This window comes from Catharus ustulatus, chromosome 6 (assembly GCF_009819885.2).
Source record: "Catharus ustulatus isolate bCatUst1 chromosome 6, bCatUst1.pri.v2, whole genome shotgun sequence".
NCBI lineage: Eukaryota > Metazoa > Chordata > Aves > Passeriformes > Turdidae > Catharus > Catharus ustulatus.
In genome coordinates this window covers 6561286-6574056 of record NC_046226.1, presented here as the reverse complement: position 1 = coordinate 6574056, position 12771 = coordinate 6561286, and the positions used below count along the sequence as shown (strand labels likewise).

General features: G+C 45.6%; 1 protein-coding gene across 23 annotated transcripts in view; it reads right to left on the bottom strand.

The window, feature by feature from the left end:
- Positions 1-3934: 3934 nt before the first annotated feature.
- SYT16 (synaptotagmin 16) overlaps positions 3935-12771 on the bottom strand; it is a 105247-nt gene continuing 96410 nt past the window's right edge. For all 23 annotated transcript variants that reach the window (XM_033061626.1, XM_033061623.2, XM_033061630.1 and 20 more), the window contains one exon: positions 3935-12560. In XM_033061626.1, the coding sequence (XP_032917517.1) occupies positions 12247-12560 (314 nt within the window). In that variant the 3' untranslated portion in view covers positions 3935-12246. The remainder of the gene's footprint in view (positions 12561-12771) is intronic.

The window sequence follows — 12771 nt, the reverse complement described above, 5'->3', positions numbered from 1 at the left end:
CCTGGTCAGGAATCACGGCGCAGCTGACTCGCACAGTGTTTTAGTGCAGCGGAAATTAAACAGACCCACGAGCTGGGACCAAAGTCTCTATTGACAGGGATATTATTTGAGAAGATAAGATTTTAAATGTGTGCTGCACAAGATAAAACCTGGACAGGCAGATAATAGAAGAGCAGCTTTTTTTCTTTTATTTTAGTCTTTCAAAAGCAGGATTGCCTGACATATTCAGTGCTATAACAAATACGTGTATTTAAATGGTTTAGAGCAATTGGAAATATAAAACCATAGAAATTAGCATTTACTTTAACTGTCTCACAGAATTAGGAAAAAAAAATCTGTTCCTTCATTTCAAAGCAGTTATGTCTACTCAAGTCAAGTGTTAAAAAAAAATGAATTAAATTAATGTTTCCTTTTGAATTCAAGCACCAAACCTTAAAAAGATGTGTTTATAAAAGCACCAGCCCTCCCAGGCCACATATCCCTACACAGGGGTTGCATTTCTAAACACAGCATGCAGAAGGTATTTTCAAAAGATAAAATGCACCCAAAATGTTCTCCATTTGTACCTGAGAAATTTCAGATGTGAGGAGCTGCATCCTGGGCTAGGATTTATCCTTGGCCTGGCTCACGCAGGTGCCTCCAGCTGACACAGACCCTCAAAAGCTTTCCCAGCCTTTGGCTTGTCACAGCAAATGAAGATGAGTGGTTTCAGTTTCTGGACCCTGTTCATGCCTCCCAGTGGTTGGCCAGCCTCAGAGGGACCAGATGCTTTGGGAGGTTAATCCTGACTCCATCTAAAACACAGACCAACTCTTTTTTTCTCTTCTTTCTATACTAGAATGCTATTTTTCTTCTCTGTCTTCCAATTCATTGTACAATAAAATTTATTGTTATTATGTTTTTATTATTTCTCTTTTACCTTTTTACATTTGAGAAAAACTTTTTAAAACCTTCCGAAGCAAGCTGGGGAAGAGCAGGAAAAAAAAAATGGAAGTTCATTCTCCTACATATCAGTGTTCTTTACCCCCTACACTCTCCCCACATCCCCAGCCAAATTCCACCACGTCCCCTTGGACAGCCCCCAGCTCAAGCAGGGGTAGCACATGCTGGAACTGTCACAATGGACCAGCTCACCGACCCTTGGCCATCAAACCCACTCCTTTCTGCTTCTCTGGAAATGATCTCTGCCAGCTGACAAAATTTGTAGAAGCAGAACTGTCTTTGAGACAGTTACCCTGCTCTCAAATGTGATTGAAATTGGCCAACCTGTTAAAAAGTGATGGTGGTGGAAGAGAGGCTGGCGAGGAGACAGATGGCAGACAGCTCAGCTTTAGCCTCCACTGAGCTGATTGAGAAGTGGGAATGCTTTCACCCTCTCGTGAAAAATGATATCACTCTTTTGCTGAAATTCAAAACTTTGTTTCCTGACATTAAAAATGTGACTTTTCCAAGTGGTCAAAATTAGGATAAAAAAAAAAGGATGTCTTGACAAAACAGCACTTGGTGCTTTGCCAGGGAATGAAGTCATTCTAAAGAATTAAAATGCAGCTGGAGGAAGGACAGGATAATCAGAACGATAAAACACAGCACAGCCGGAGCCCGGCGGGGCCCACACGTGCTCGTGCTGAGCAGTGCTGTCCCAGCAGGAGCAGCAAGTGGAGTGCTAAGCCCTTGCATTGCATGTGGTGTTGTACACCATGCACACAGAAAACCTGAGATTTTACTACCAAATTTACAGGCAGCCTCGTTTAGGCTGAGCTGACCAAGTGCTGGCACCCAGACCTCTCCCCAGTCGCCTCCCCGAGCTCAGTGCCAGCAGCTCCATGGTGGTGTGTGCTGAGCTCACACGGGGTCACAGGCAAGTCTGCCTGCAGGAATGAGACAAACCCTCTGCTGGTCAGCCCTGAGCTGGGGTCAGCCTGGGAAAAACCCCCTGGGGCTGAGCACCAAAGACAGGTGAGGCTGCAGGAGCAGCAATGCGAGCGTGGTGCTCCCAGCAGTGCCCAGCTCCTCCAGAGCCATCACCAGCATCCCTCATCACAGCCATCAGCATCCCTCAGCCCTGGGGTGGCTGGGGAGGAGCAGGGTGAGTTGGTGGGGGAATTGAGGTTGGCTGGTTGGCCAGGGAGAATTTAAAGTGTTTTTCAGACAATGCAGGGGGTGAGGCAGTGTTAGGATGACCAAGCCAGGAAAATGCTGTCCTGGTACAACTCAGACCTTGGCAGCAGTGCCCACCTGAGCTCCCAAACCCTGAGCGACTTGCAGGCAGTGCCTGGCTCTGCAGATCCCCCTCTGTGCCTGGAGGAGCTGCTGGGGGACTGCTGCAACCCAGAGCAAAGCCCAGCCCACCCTGCAGCCCCTGCCAGCCCTCTCAGCTGAGCCTGGTCACCACTAACACCAGTCTTAGCAAAACATGTACTTCATCCCCAGTTTATACCAGGGAGGGTGAGCTTTTCCAAACTCCCTAATTTCCCTCTGAACTCCCAGCATATCCTATTTCTCCACTGTCTAAGATGAAGGGCCCTGGGCTGGGTTTTCTGTGTCCTCAGACGTGTCTTATCTCAACTGCCTTTGCTGAGGTTTCCAAGCACTGAAGCTACCAACTGTTGCCAGAAAAAGAAACTCTATTTCAGGGCTGGTCCTGGAAAGCCAGCCCTGTGGGTGCCAGCAGGGCTGCAGAAATCGTGGTTTCTCATGTCTCCCTCAAATATGGCACTGCTATTCTGAGAGGAACAAACTAACCCCAGCTCAAAGTCACCAATCTGGGAATTTTTCTGGCTTCCATCGTTCTCCATCCTAATGTGGGCAGGGATTAAAACTGCAACCTGCCAGAAGCAAATCACTCACAAATACATCATGACCAAAGGTAGATGCAAACAGAAGGAGCCACCAGATGCAGACACACCCTTTGTTGGCCCAATTTCACCTCTCCAGCTCAACATCTGAGCTCCTACCTTTGTTTGCACCAAGTGGCCACCCCAGCTTTGATGGGAGCATCCCTCTGTGCCCCACAGACACAGGATGGCAGCAAGGCTGGTACCTGCACACAGCAGGGACACTGGTGACACTCACCCCTGTGCCCTGGTGCCAAGATATCACAGGTGTGTGGGAGAAATGCTGAGTGAAGGGCACCACCACAGAGGGAACTGGGGGGGCTTCTCCCACAATTCCTGCCAGGGCTGGATGAGAGAATAGGGAAGGGCAGATGTCAAAGGCATAGCCAGCACTTTTCCTCCCCCACACAGAGCTGGCTGAATGGCTGGATGCAGAGGGAGGCAGAGATATGATGGTGATGCCTTAGGATTTTGCTTTTATATTTTTCAGATCCTGTATTGCTTCAGTGTATAACTCTAGTACTCCACAGCTCTCCCATTTTATCCAGACAAAAAACCTCCTCTTTAGGCCTGAAGCTCAAGGACACCTTATTGTCTCAAGCCCTGAAAGATACAAACAACAGTGAATTGGGGGGGGCAAACTTGGAGTAAATTACTTCATTACCTGAAACTGTAATTGGAGGATTTACCCCTGATATGTAAATGGACCAAACTTGTAATTGTGTGAAGAACTTGTGGCTGTTGTCCATGTTGGGTTTAACCCCTCAGAGGCTTTTGGCTGCCCAAGGTGTACCTAGTGAAGACCCTCAATAAATACCTGCTTTTGTACTCTTAATTTTGTCTAGGCTCTGTTTCAGGCAGCCACTCCAGGGCATCAGTGAGACATGGGAATCTCTTCAGCCCCCAAAACTCCCCAGCCTGCTGCCACAGGGCCCCTGTGTGTGTGTGTGGATGGACAGGGCAGGGCAGCACTTCCCATTCCTCCCAGTCCTGCATTATTCACCAGGAACGTGCATCCCTGTTCTGAACAGAACACGTGCCCCTCTCCTGGATGCATATTCACTCTGTTCTGCCACAGCGAGAACAAAAAGCAGAATATGTTGGGTTTGCATGTCTACATGAGCCATCTGCTTCTATTTTATTGATAAAACCTGTAACAGCAGCATTCTCCATAACAAAATAAGGCTGTTTCTAAGGTGTGGACAGCTGTGTGTGTGCAGGGGTGGTTTCAACCCAGAATTCTGCAGAAGTTTGGTTTAATGCTGATTTTTTCTTTTTTCCAGTCAGATATCATCTAGACATTAGTATTCCTAACACAGTATATAATTAGCAAGAGGCAATATATTGTATGATCATGCACGTTAGCACTTAAGTAGAATAAAAAATGCTTCATTGTCAACTACATGAAAAGCTAAGAATAAGCACATAGTAGTTTTCCAGTTGAATATCCAAACATCTTTTCCTTGCATTTTTAATCTTTTTATCACAGTTTTGAACTCCAGATATTTCTTTCAATCACATACCCAGCAAGTGAAACAATGCTCACACCATCCCAGTGGCCTCTCACCAGTCAATACCAATCATTCAGTAACAAGATTCAAGGTACAATTTTCAGTGCAAATCTTTGAACTTTACAAAAGTGAAAAGGACATATGAATTTGTTTCTTATAATCTTCACAGTAGGAAAAGTTCTGCCTTTATGTATTTATTTACCATAAAAATAATTCTACAGTCAAAGCAAGCTCTAGAATCCTTGCTTTTGCACCAACAGAAGTTAGGGATGTGGCATTTTTATTAATTTGTCTGTATAGTTATTTTTTAAAGTAAACAGTTTATAGGTAAATTTTGTGCTTGCCCAGAGAATTTGTGGATGCTCATCCCTGGAAGTGCTCAAGGCCAGGTTGGACAGGGCTCTGAGGAGCCTGGTCTGGTGGGAGGTTGCACATTGGAATGAGATAGTCTTTAAATCCTCCAACCCAAACCATTCTGTGATCTCAGGCTGGGAAAGGGGAGCTGAGATCTCCATTGCTGCTGGTGCTCCCTCAGCCATGGGGCTGAATCACTCTGAACACCAACCAGCTGTCTGTGCTGAGCAGAAGAGAGAGGAGAACATTAAATATTCTGCTAAACACCAGGAGGGAGGTGCAGTAGGAGGCTCACAGCGCTGTCCTGTGGCACAAACCCCAGGAGTGATGTCTGTCCACCCACAAAGCTCCTCAGGGGAACAACTCCCAGCTCTTGGAGCACAAGGAGAAAACAGGACAAGGACACACCTCAGTGTCTACAGTGTCCAGCTGTGCCCACAACAGAGAGACAACAAAACCCTGCCAGGGATGGTATATTGTTCCAATATAGAAAGAAGTCAATACACACTAAAAATAACTTATTACATACCATATATTTAAATCAACAGTCAAATATACATTGAGATGTGCTTCATGCAAAAGCCCTGAGGCACTCTGCCATAAAAAACATTTTTATATATACACACACATATAAATGTCACACAGTATTTAAATGCTAAGTCTACCAAATGATTACTTCATTTACTCTTCTTGACAAACAAAACTCTCTGCTGGGAAAAAGTCAATGAAGTTACAGCTGAGGATACAGCCCAGCAAGACACAAACCACAGCAATGCCAGCAGAGGAATACAGGAGAGATGTGGTACCAGTTTAACTGGAAAACTTGTGCTTGAGGTGCCACAGAGTGACAAGGGACTAGAGGACAGGTTTTATCCTGAGCACCAAGAACATAAAATATTGCTACCAGGCACTGACTTGGCTTGGACCAGACCTCTGTAGATATTAATGAGAGGATGGGAGATGCAGTGATGGAGACAGCATGAAGGAAAAACACCTGGAAAGTGTTAACAAGACACAATAGGGGCGAGGACAGCTGGCAAAATTATATCATTTTTTTTTCCTAGCTGCTAATGAAGAGAGAAATTTGCAATATTACCCTAAGGGAAATGAAGGGAGGGGAAAGTATTTGGCATGATGAAGTGTCTTCCCTGGAGGTCACAGCTAATTAATGGGGCTCAGGAAGAATCCTGCTTTTTTGTGAACCCTGAATCCTTGTTCCTCCCCCTTGGCCAATATCAGTTTTTTGTCTCTGGTTTTTCAGTAAGATCAGCCCACACTGGGAATGACATTACAGGGGACAAACATCTCCAGAGTATTTGGTGTCTATTTGATGTCCTGAGGACAGCCAGAGGAAATACAAAAACAAGGAGGAAACATCCTTAGCTCCTCACACCTGCAGCTGCCAAAGCAGCTGTGATTCCTGTTAAAGAAAAAAAAAATTGCTTTCCAATTTCCTTGAGAGATGAGCAAGTAACAGGTCTGAATGGAGTTTCACAGCTCCTGTCTGGCTTTTGTGTTTCTTCCTCAACTATTTCCAACCCCAGCTGTCTAATTCTCACTGGGGACAGCCCAGTGACCATAAAGATTTTTGGTGTGTGAGATCACAGACTATCACAGCCTACCTGCAGTCTTCCTTCTGCTCCACCTGTGATAGCTCAGAAGATTCAGGGGTTTACACTCCTGTGATGGGCAATACCCAAATCCTATGCAGGTTCCCAAGTTAAGACAAACAAAACCCCATCACTGGAATTTCGTCTGCCTTCTGCAAGAATTAGGTTTTCCTTGCTCTGAATGTAAAGACCAGTCTAGTGACAAAGTTTTGCTAAGGTTGTTCAGCTTTGCAGAGAGATCTCAAAATTCATCCACCCAGGACAAACTCAGGGGCAAAGGAGAAAGAAAAAATAATCTCACCTTCAGCCTTCTGTGTTGGGGGAGCAGCACAGGGAGAGCCCAGCCCAGAGCTCTCCTCTTACCCCTTCATTTGTATAGAGGGTTTGAGTGGAAAGGAGAGGGATTGCAATGCCAAAAGAGATGAATGGCATCTACCAAGGTTTTATTCCGGCTGCAGTATTGACCTATATCTGCTTTATAAAGGTGAAAAAACATGGATAGCTGTGTGGGTTGAGCAGGAGCATCTTCCTGCTGCCAGCTGGCAAACAGCTTGGGGATTACAGCATGAGGATTAATAGCCTTTGTCATTTGTAAGTGCAGATGCTAACCTTACTCATATGACAGACTGATCTTCTTTGGATTCTGTGCCTGTTTGCTGTTCCAGAAAGATGACCTTGGGCTGCTGTGAGAGACAAAATATTTACACATTCATTTCTTAGGGCCCACAGCGTAGGCTGCAGGAAGACACAAGCTCACTCTGCACTGAATAAAAAAGCTGTATGCCTTCAGCAGATCTGGAGCCCAGGAGCCATGCAGAGAAGCTGGGTTTCAGCTCAGGCTTGGTGCCACTGCAGCCCGGCTGTGCAGCTTTCTGGAGTAGGGAGTGAGCAATTCCCAGCTCTACAGCAGCACCAGCACACCAAGAGCCTTCCTCTCTGCCTCTCTCCTCTGCCACCCCCTTCCCACCACTGCTTGGGGTTTTCATTTCTTGCATGACAGCTTGTTAAATCCTCTCCAGATCCCAAATAAACACCCAGACCAGCTCTGTGGAATTATCTTGGATGCCTTTCCAAGCTTTAGGATCTGTCAGCTTCTGGCTGCTTGTATCACAGAAGCAGATGAGCTCAGAGCCAGCACCACTTCCTGGGATATGAGAATGTATTTGTTGGGGTATCACATGCTGGAGGGAAAAACCTGCCTCATTCAGAGTGTGAGCTTCTCTACAAACCCTGGCTGCTTTGTTTCTTCCCCTCAAACCATAGCTGCAAACATCACACTTAGCACATTTTAAATGGGAAGAGGATGTTCCTGCATACTAATTCCTGCAGGCTCTGTTGTCCTTTTGCAGAGCACAATGCCCATGAGAAAAGGAAGAAAGCAAATAGAGAACAGGTTGTTTCTTCTGTCATTAACTTGGTCCACATTGAGGTGAATGGATGTCACCACTCTGTAAATATTTAAGTGCCACAGCCCAAACAACAAACCTCAAACTCCACAAGTGGACAAGAGAGCAGGGAGGCAAGGTCTTCATCAGGAGCATCACAACTTTGAGATGACCCCTCTGGGAGGGGATAATGTGATGGAGAAGGCCATATTCTTTGCTCAGCCTTTCAGTCCACTTTTCGTGCTGAAGGGCAGAAGGCAGCTGAGAGGCAGGGAGATGAAGTGCTGTGATCACACAGATTAAAAATGATGATAAATATGGGAGTGGAAAGCAAGCTCTGCAGGCACGCCAGCTCCAAGGTCACTGCCAGCTCCAGCTGAAGGGGAAAATGAACTGCCACCAGAGGAAATGCCTGCTCCTCTGCCAAGCTCCCACCTTCAGCTTTATGCTGGGAAAATGATCAATAGCAGCTGGCAGCCTTTGGATCTGTGCATCCAGGAACTTCTAAAGACATCCATGACTGAAGATCAGTCAGCTATGTAAAGCACCAAATAACTCCTCGGGATCTGCAGCTGCTAAAAATACACCCAAGCATTGTCCAGTACCCCAGGAGCTGCTCAGCCCACATTGCCCCTGGAGGGAAAGGCAGACAAGGCAGAGCAACAGGAACGAGCAGGCCACAGCAGGGTCCAGCTAATTAAAGACACTGGCAAAAAGGAAACCCAGACAAATCAAAGGATGCAGAAGATGATCCAGATAAAGCCTTTGCAAATGGGCATTTCAGTGAGCGATTGCTGCGGCTCAGTGGGCTAAAAGAAGAACTCATTCCTGTGGGCATCAGCTGCAGATCACCATTATTATGGGGAGTACAGACAGGTGAGATCACTCTGTCCTGTTGTCGATAAACATTAAAAAAGAACAAATGGAATAGCAGCAGAGAGCTCGGACAGGGGCATGCTGGCTGGGGAGAGAACAAGGAAACTGCAAGCAGCTGAAGGATGCTGCTCAAGGTACAGAGATGTATCCAGGCCACTTGCCCATAATACTCTGGGCCAATGCAGTTCATCCCTTTCCACATTTTCAGGCCCCTTTTTTTTTTTTTAAGAAAATTCAAATAGACTATAAAGGGATCACAAACAGTCGTGTCAAAAGAGAACGAATTCTCTTAGAAAACCTGAGTGCATTAGGAAACATCCATAATCTAGATCTGTAAGTTCCCAAGCATCCCAGAACCAGGTTATCCATTCTTATCCTGCTCCCTGAACTCCCCATGGCCTTCTCACAGCTCTTCTCCCCACCTGGAGCCCCACAGAAGCAGAGAGCAGCAGCATCCACATGGAGAAGCCAGTGGAGCACAGGGTCCACCAGCCATCTGTGAGTCAAGTGAGTCAGAATTCCCAAAGAATGGAAAACTTCCTGGAAATTCAGTCTTGTCAGCCACTTCCAAAGGAAACAAGGGGTTAAAGCAGTGACTAAAAGGACAGTGGTGTTTACCTAAGAAAGACCATGAGCACAAGCCCAGCCTGTATCAATATTAGCCATGACTAATTCAGTCTGTCAATGGGAAGAATTACAGGAGCTTTGGAATATGCCAGAGCTTCTGCAAAGCCTCCATTTCACAGACAGAAGGAAAAACAAACCACAAAAGCAATAAAAATCCCAAATTATAGCTAGCAAGCATGAGTACCACCAGCACCCTGTTCATCCCAAGAGTCCTACATTTCCCCATTGCTTTAGTAGGAACATGAAGAACCCCACAAAAGCACTTCTCAAGGCATGGATGTGCAAAGAGTTTTGGCAGTAGCTCCAAAAACCCGATGGTACAGCCCTTGCCCCTTCCCTCCAAAATTTTCTGATAAAATATAAGGGTAAAATGTGGCAGCAAGGATGCAGCAACCTGCTTTCCTTGGACAGCAAAGTTTTAACACTTGCTTAAGTATTAACTTACTCAAAGTAAACTGCTTTCACTTGCTTTTCTCTGACTCCAAAAACTCTACAATGAAATTATACATTAAAATTCAATTCCCTTAATGCAATATCTTCAGAAAAGATCTTAATGTGAAAACAGCATGGAAGTCCAAACCCAGTGTAGTTCATTGTTTTTTAAAATTATCTTTTTCATTAGGTTTTTTTTAATCATGCTGTTATAAATCTGGGTTATCTCCAGTTCACTGCTGAAATGTATTATGAATTTACACTTTTTCCTCAGCTAATCATGAAGCATAGGCAAGACTTTGCAGGTTCAAGAAGTTCTGAAGAGAATCTCAGTAATTTTATTACACACACACATTCCAGGTATTAAAATTAATTATAAACACTTGCATATACATTTTATGCAGTTCAGGACAAAAAAAAAAAAAAATTGAGAGATTGGAAAACAACTGGATCAGCAAATGCACCTTTTGAATTGGGCTGTTTCCTCTACTTTTTTATTTTTCCCAGCAGAAGAGCGTATGATAAATAAAATCCTATTCTGCTGATTACCACTCAGATGTTCACTTTTTCTTGCATTTGTAATACATCAGCTTTAGCAGTGCAGTCAAGAACATATTTGTTGGATGAGCTGCATTTGGGTTACAGCCTGTTTTGTGTTACAAAGCCCCAGTAGTGCAAAGCAGACATGCCAGCTTATCTAGACAGTGGAGGAGAACCCTCCTGCATAGGATAGCCACCAGTCTCCCTGGAAAAATGATGCTCTGAAAGGTGATAAGAAGATACAAGAGCGTGGTCTGTAGAATAACTTGTATCACCTGTAGCAGAAGTGCTTCTCTGTGCAGATTATTCTGTCTGCCTCCTGAGGACAGGCAGAGCCTCTGTGACACCCAGTGATAACCTGTGAGTGTCACAGCACTGCCCTCAGGGCCTGTCTAGCCTGGATGTGATGAAAACCAGCACCAAGGACCAATTTTGGTCAAACAGCCAGTGCCAAAATTTGCATTTGTTAGGTTTGCACAGCACCGTTGGGGTGAAGGAAGTGGCTGGGGTGCAGGAGGAGGCAGAATTTGGTGCCAGGTCTCTGCAAATGGCAAAAACAAACTATAAAGTGATTCAGCACAGACAAACCTCTTCAGCAAAATATTTCCTGTGTCTTGCTGTCATCAGCAGGAATGGAGAAGAGACAGTCCTCCTAGAGAGTGTGGAGAATGGGAGATTGGGCAGCTGATAGCATTTGGAGATCTCAGCACCTCACTGCCTACATTCCACTGAGGATGAACATCCTCCTTTGTGTCACACACAGCACTGCAACAACAACCACTTAGGCAAGCAGCAGACTGAGACACATCCTCCATCCATCAACTCCGTGACTTCAGCTTGCAGAGACAGGAAAAGAGATTAAAATGGAAAAGGACAATGTAGTCTGAAAAGTAACCACGTGACAGTGTCATCACCTCATCCAGCAAGGCTGCTCCTTGCACTGCTTGCAGTTGGAGGCAGGAAGCACAATTCTTTTCTCCAGTGCTAGTTCAGCAGAGCCAGCAGCCCCTCTGAACCCTATTCCTGGCCTGCAAGAGAGCTCCTTCCCAAGGTTAGGGGACATGGTCTGGCAGCCTCTACTGCTCAGCATACCAAAATCAGTCCCCTTCCATATCCCAAGGAGATATTACAGTATAGCCCAGGAGATTTGAAGAAGAGCCCTCAGAAAATTGAGTAGAGCTTTGCTGAATCACAGAAAAACCATGGATCTGAAGCCCTCTCCTGTAATGCTCACAGAAATGCTTTTCTGAATGAACCTCACTTCTAAAAACCACATTAACACATGGGCAAAATGATGCAGAAAGGAGTGATTCAGGCACAAAGGTGGCTGTGCAGTTTGTTCTGGTCTTTTTTTGGTATTTGTGATGACAGAAGCCATAACTTCAAGTAAACATCTAAACATGCATTGTATAATGCAATATAGAACGGATGCTTGTTATCTCTTGTGCAAACCTATGTCAATGCAGGCTAACAGGTGCACAGGGTGCCTAATTAAAAATACCAGTATCATTTAGTCCTTATATTCATTGTATAGGAGAACAGTAGTAATGTCTAGGCACTTAAAAGTTGACAGAGAATATCAAGAGTGCTTTCTCATGCTGCCTGAAAAATATATCATCCAGTCTACAGTGGTATCAAATGCTTATTTCTAGGACTTAGAAACACGATAATAAAAGGGAGAGGATGTGATCTGCATGCAGGTTAGCTTTTCTGTGAGCTATCTGCGTGGCAAGAATATTTGCAAACTTCATTAATATAAATAAGGGAAGAGAGGGAAGTGAGAGTTCACCCTAGAAGAAAACAGCTTCATATCAGAATCAGTCCGTGCTGATTAAGCCTATGGAAAAATGAGCAAGACAATGACCAAGGAAAGGGTTTTGCAGGTATTCTCACTGCTTCTCACTAGGGTTACATGGATGTGGAAAATGCAGGGCAAGCAGGAAAGGCAACAACTTGCTTCCCAGTCCTTGCCACCTTTGATATCCATGACATGGAGAGAGTAGGATAAAGCTGTGTGCCCTGCCAGAGAATGAGAACAGCCCTTTGTCCCAGGCCCTGCAGGCTGCCCTGGCCACCCCTAGGACTCCAGCAGCGTGTGCCACCTGCAGACCTGCGTCCCCTGCGAGTCCTTCATCTCCTGCCAGTGGCTCTGCTCCTCCTCCCCGCTGCTGCTCTGGCCCAGGGAGATCCAGCCGACCATCTCCTTGCGCTTCATGCTGCGCCTGTTGTAGATGGAGATCAGCAGGGTGACGTCAGACAGCTGGAAGAGGGCGACCTGGAAGATGAAAGTTTCCTTGTACACAGGGTTGGGCTGGCCCCGGCGGAGGGAGGTCTTGCAGCGAGACATCTCCTGACCCACGGAGTTGCGCAGGCAGAGCTTCCCGTAGGTATCTAAGACAAAAAAAAAGAGGGAATGACATGTTTGGTGCAGGTGACAGGTGAAATGAAATGCCCTGGCAGACAAAAAACGCCTCCAAAAAACGCCCAAGTAGAGCAGCTTAGTCTGCAGTGCATAACAGATGGATGGCGCTCCTTGGTAAAATCCATGGGATGAGAGTAGAAGATGAAAGCACCTCTTGGATTTTCTCACATTTAGCTGGGG